At 49.4% G+C, this 4,414-nt stretch overlaps 1 protein-coding gene across 2 annotated transcripts in view; it reads left to right on the plus strand.

Moving 5' to 3' along the window:
- The first annotated feature begins 448 nt into the window (after positions 1–448).
- Positions 449–4,414, plus strand: part of TAC1 (tachykinin, precursor 1) — a 6,739-nt gene continuing 2,773 nt past the window's right edge. The window contains exons 1-5 of one of the 2 annotated variants that reach the window (XM_010179591.1): positions 449–488; positions 1,225–1,362; positions 1,490–1,586; positions 2,218–2,241; positions 3,897–3,950. In XM_010179591.1, the coding sequence (XP_010177893.1) occupies positions 1,240–1,362; positions 1,490–1,586; positions 2,218–2,241; positions 3,897–3,950 (298 nt within the window). In that variant the 5' untranslated portion in view covers positions 449–488; positions 1,225–1,239. The remainder of the gene's footprint in view (positions 489–1,224; positions 1,363–1,489; positions 1,587–2,217; positions 2,242–3,896; positions 3,951–4,414) is intronic. The other variant, XM_010179592.1, reaches the window with a different exon arrangement.

Consider the following 4,414-nt stretch of genomic DNA (forward strand, 5'->3'; position numbering starts at 1 on the left):
GGGTTCCTGTATCCCTCCCTTTGAGTCTCGCCACGCTGTCTCCCGATACCACCCGTTCCCGACCCGCTGCTCGCCGTCCCGGCGGTGTCGCTCGCTGCGGAGAGCAGCGCTTCCTTCGGTGCGAGAGCAGGTGGAGCGAAACCGAAAAGAGGAATCTGCACCCTTACATCCGCACCCTATACTCGCGCCTTCGCCCCAGCCGGGACGGGGCGGCCCCGGGGGCACGGAGCTGCAGCGGGAGGGAAGGGGGGGTGAGAGCCGCCCGCCCGTCCCGTGCTCCCCGGCCCCGGGCATCTCCAGGAGTCGCCGAAGGAGAGGGAGGCGGAGGCTGCTCGGCGGGGCGGGGGCTGTCGCAAACCGGGGGTAATTGCATTTAGGCAAATGAGGCTGTTTCGGCCCTCCCCGTCTGCAGGTATATAAAGTGGGGAGCGCTCCCGCGGACGGCCAATGCGCACGGAGAGCAGCGCTCGCCCTTCCCGGTGCAGACGGTATGTGTCTCTCCAGGAGCGTGTCCGTTCGTCTGTCCGTCCGTCTGTGTGTACCTATATGCGTGAGGATGCTCTTGTCTATACGTTTGTGAGGGTGTGTGCGTGTGCGGGGGGGGTCTATGTGTGTGCATCTATGAGGGGGGGTGCCTATACATACGTGTGTATCACTGTATACGTGTGTTTTTGTACCCATCCCGAAGTGTGCATCTGGATGCGTGAAGGGAGGAGTGTGTGCCTTTAGACACGTGTGTCTCTGTGCGTGTGGAGAGCTGTACCTCTACGCAGGTGTGTGCCTCTGAGGTGTGTAGTTGTTTGTGTGAGTTTGTAGCCAGATGTGTATGTACCTGGATGGGTGTGTATATGTGTGAAGGTGAGAATATCTAGAGGTACATCTATGTGTGAGGGTATGTATATGTATAATTCTGTATGTAGATGTGTGGAGGGGCACCTCTGGATGTGTGTGCCTGTGTGCTGGTGTGTACATCTAGCTGCATACATGTCTATACGTGTGAGGTGTGTGTACATTCGGAGGTGTGCGTAGCAACCGATGGGGAGGTTGTAGGTGCGCACCGAGGTGTAAGAGTGCGTGCGTGCTTGTGTGTGGGGGTGTGTGTGGGTGGTGTGTGTGGGGGTGTGTGTAGGGCTGTGTCCCTGCACGCCCCCGGGCGCCGTTGCCCGCGACCGCTCTCACGTCCGGTGTTCCCGGTGCCGCGGCTTCATCCTCTGCCCTCCGCAGGACGTCGGGGCGGCGATGAGGCTCCCGCTGGCTTTCGCCGTGCTCCTCCTGGCCTCGGCGCAGGCGCTGGCCGAGGAGATGGGCGCCACCGACGACCTCAGCTACTGGTCCGACTGGTCCGACGGCGACCAGGTCAAGGTGAGCCCCGGTGAGGGTGCCGAGTGAAAGGGGGGCGCGGTGCCAGGCGCTGCCCCGAGCCCCGGGGCTCCGCGCCCGCGGGCGGGATGGGGGTTCCGCGCTGAGCGCTGGCACTGTCGCCCCATAGGAGGAGCTGCCGCTGCCCCTGGAGCACTTCCTTCAGAGGATGGCCCGCAGACCTCGGCCCCAGCAGTTCTTCGGCCTCATGGGCAAGCGGGATGCCGGTGAGTGGGGTGGGGGGCTCCTTGGTTCCTCTCAAGCCTCCCTGCGTGCCTCTTCTCCCAGTGCCACTTCAGACTTGACAGCGGTTGTCACTCGGCTGTAATGCCTTAAACCTTTCTCAAAAGTTGTGATGTGGGTTGTCTGGGTTTGTTTGGTTTGGTTTGGTTTTGTGTTGGTTGTTTTTTTTCTTCAACTTTAATAACCCACCAACTGGAAAAGAGTGGGCTTCCCATTAAAGTGCTAAGTGTACACCACATAAATACCAGTAAGGAGTATCGTGATAATTCACAGCTTGGCATATGTGTCACTGAATTGCCTGAGTGTGGAAATTGGCTGTATATACAATTACTGCTGTGTTTTCTATGTGCTTACTGATCCAAGGATTGGTCAAAGCAACTTGGAGCTAAACAGATCTAAACTGTGTGGGTTTAGCTGAAGCAAGATTTTGTAGTCTATTCAAAAAGAAGTGCAGTTGTAAATGATCACCTTAATTTCCCTTAAATGCAATATGCACAGGATAGTTTCTGTATTTGGTTCTTCAGAGCATTGCTGTAGCATCATATATACATATGCCATTCCTTTTTGAACAACTCTTTTACCTTTCTTTCCCTTTTCTTTTCCTCTTCCAATCAGGATATGGCCAGATCTCTCACAAAAGTAAGTTAAAAATATTTTAAGTAATTATTAGAAGATATTCAAGTGAGGAATGGTGGTGTATTGGAGGGGATTAGCTAGCAGGTGACTGAGTTCAGCTAAGGACTGGCAGCACCAGTGGTGGAGAAATGCTCTGTTAAAGGATTGAAAGCCCCCAGTGAAGCCATGAGCCTGTACCTCATCTGAGCCGCCACAAGCTTTGAAATTTCAATCCACATTAATGTGTGGATGTTGCAGCTCTCTCTTATTTCCCATGGGGGGCATTCTGTAAGCCTTTCTCATAGGCAAGGCAGGCTTACTGCCAGACTTGGAAAGGAGCAATTAAGACAGCAAAATCTGGAAAATTAGAACAGTGAATTCCCAAATCCCCAAGAATTATTCCATGAGAAAGCCCGTGTCATCGCACACAAGATACTGTAGCTGTGCTCTCAGTGTTGTCAGGGTGGGAATCAGACCACTTCCCACAGCAGGGGTTGATCGATGATCTGCTGCCATATAGACAAGCAGATGTTGGCCCATTAATAAGCCTGCCTTGCTTTGCTTCTGTGTAACACCAAGTGGGAGATGCTATCAGGAGCATGGTGTTACCTTGCACAGGGACAGTTTAATTCTCTGTATTTATCTGAAGATGCTTGGACTGCAGCCGGAAGACTTTTAATAAGTAAAAATGATCTTATATTCTGTGCTACTTTCTCTGTCCATAGAGATCAATAACTGTCCTGGTCTTCTGCTAGCCACAAGATTTTATCACTAGGATTATGTATTGGAAGACCAATTAAAGAGTCCAATACAAAGCTCATGCCAAATAACCTGCTGACTAAAGTAAAAAAAAATGCAGCTTTCTGAGACTGCTTCAGCTAGAATTAATACCTGTGAGGTCTGAGGATCATTCCTCTTGGTTTGTAGATGAATTAGCCAAGCAAATTTTTTGCCAAAGAGGAACATCTAAGTGTGCCTCAAAAGTAAGCTTAGCGAAAGAAAAATGGCTCCTTTTCTGTCCTTATCTGAAACTATAGCTACCACTAGATCTGATGCGTGCTGTAGGCCAAAACTTGGAGTAATTTATCCTCTATACATCCAGTGCCTCGAGGAGTACTAATGGGGCAGGAAGGTAATATCTGAACTCATAAATATTCCAAAAATAGAGCCAGACTGTCTAGCTCAGACGTGTTCAGACATAGAGTCCCATTGGCTCCCTCTCCAGTAAGGGCTCTGCCTGACCTGTAAGGAAGATTTTCTCCCACATTACAGGAAAAAATGCATCAACTAGTAGAAGAGATGCATCATACACATGCAAGCTATGCCAAGATACTGTCTTCTTGCACATTTGCTCAAATCAGTAGGAATTGTACTAAGAGAGGAATGACAATCACTTACTTGCTATTGTTGTTCCATGACACTTAAAAAAATCATAAAAAAAATAAATCTATCTGAGTCAATGGGGAGATGTCCACTAACTGGCCTGTGCCTTAGTCTAACCTGTTTAGTCCCATTAGTCTGACTGATGTTTGTTCTGCATCGCCTTGGAGTGGTGTGAACAACCAGTTTGTGAGATGAACAGTATCGCAGCCAGTGTCTTCCTTCCTCGTGAGACCATGTTATCGTAAAATCCTGCCTATTGAAAATGTATTAAAATACCCCCAAATATATTTTTTCAGGGCATAAAACAGACTCCTTTGTTGGACTTATGGGGAAAAGATCTTTAAATTCTGGTATGTATACAACTAAATCTGGTACTCGGTGATACACAGCCTCTTCATTCTGTTGCCTTTTTATGCTCTCCCAGCAACTAGAAGAAGCAGCCTTTATGTAGCGCAGACGCAGAGTTCTCTGTAAAAGGACCAGGATTTTTTTTCTTAACCAAGATATTTCAAGATCTGCTTTACTCTAATGCTTGAGATGCTCATGCTGCTCTGAGCTGCCATAGTGCAGGCAAGGTCAGGTAGAAGTCCCCAGGGCACTTGCCTTGCTGCCCTTGTCCTTGGCGGCAGCCTGCTCTGCCAGTCCCCAAAGTGCTATTACAAGAAAAAATTAAATTTTACTGACACATCAGGAAAATATTAAAGGTCGAAAATGTAAAGCTCATTAAAACTTGTAGTCCAAATTCAAATCTTCCCAGAAAAAAGGGACACCCTCATTGTCTCAGCAGACCACTCTCTTCCTCAAACTTCAGCAG

Source organism: Mesitornis unicolor, unplaced genomic scaffold (assembly GCF_000695765.1).
Source record: "Mesitornis unicolor isolate BGI_N332 unplaced genomic scaffold, ASM69576v1 scaffold20942, whole genome shotgun sequence".
Classification (NCBI taxonomy): Eukaryota; Metazoa; Chordata; class Aves; order Mesitornithiformes; family Mesitornithidae; genus Mesitornis; species Mesitornis unicolor.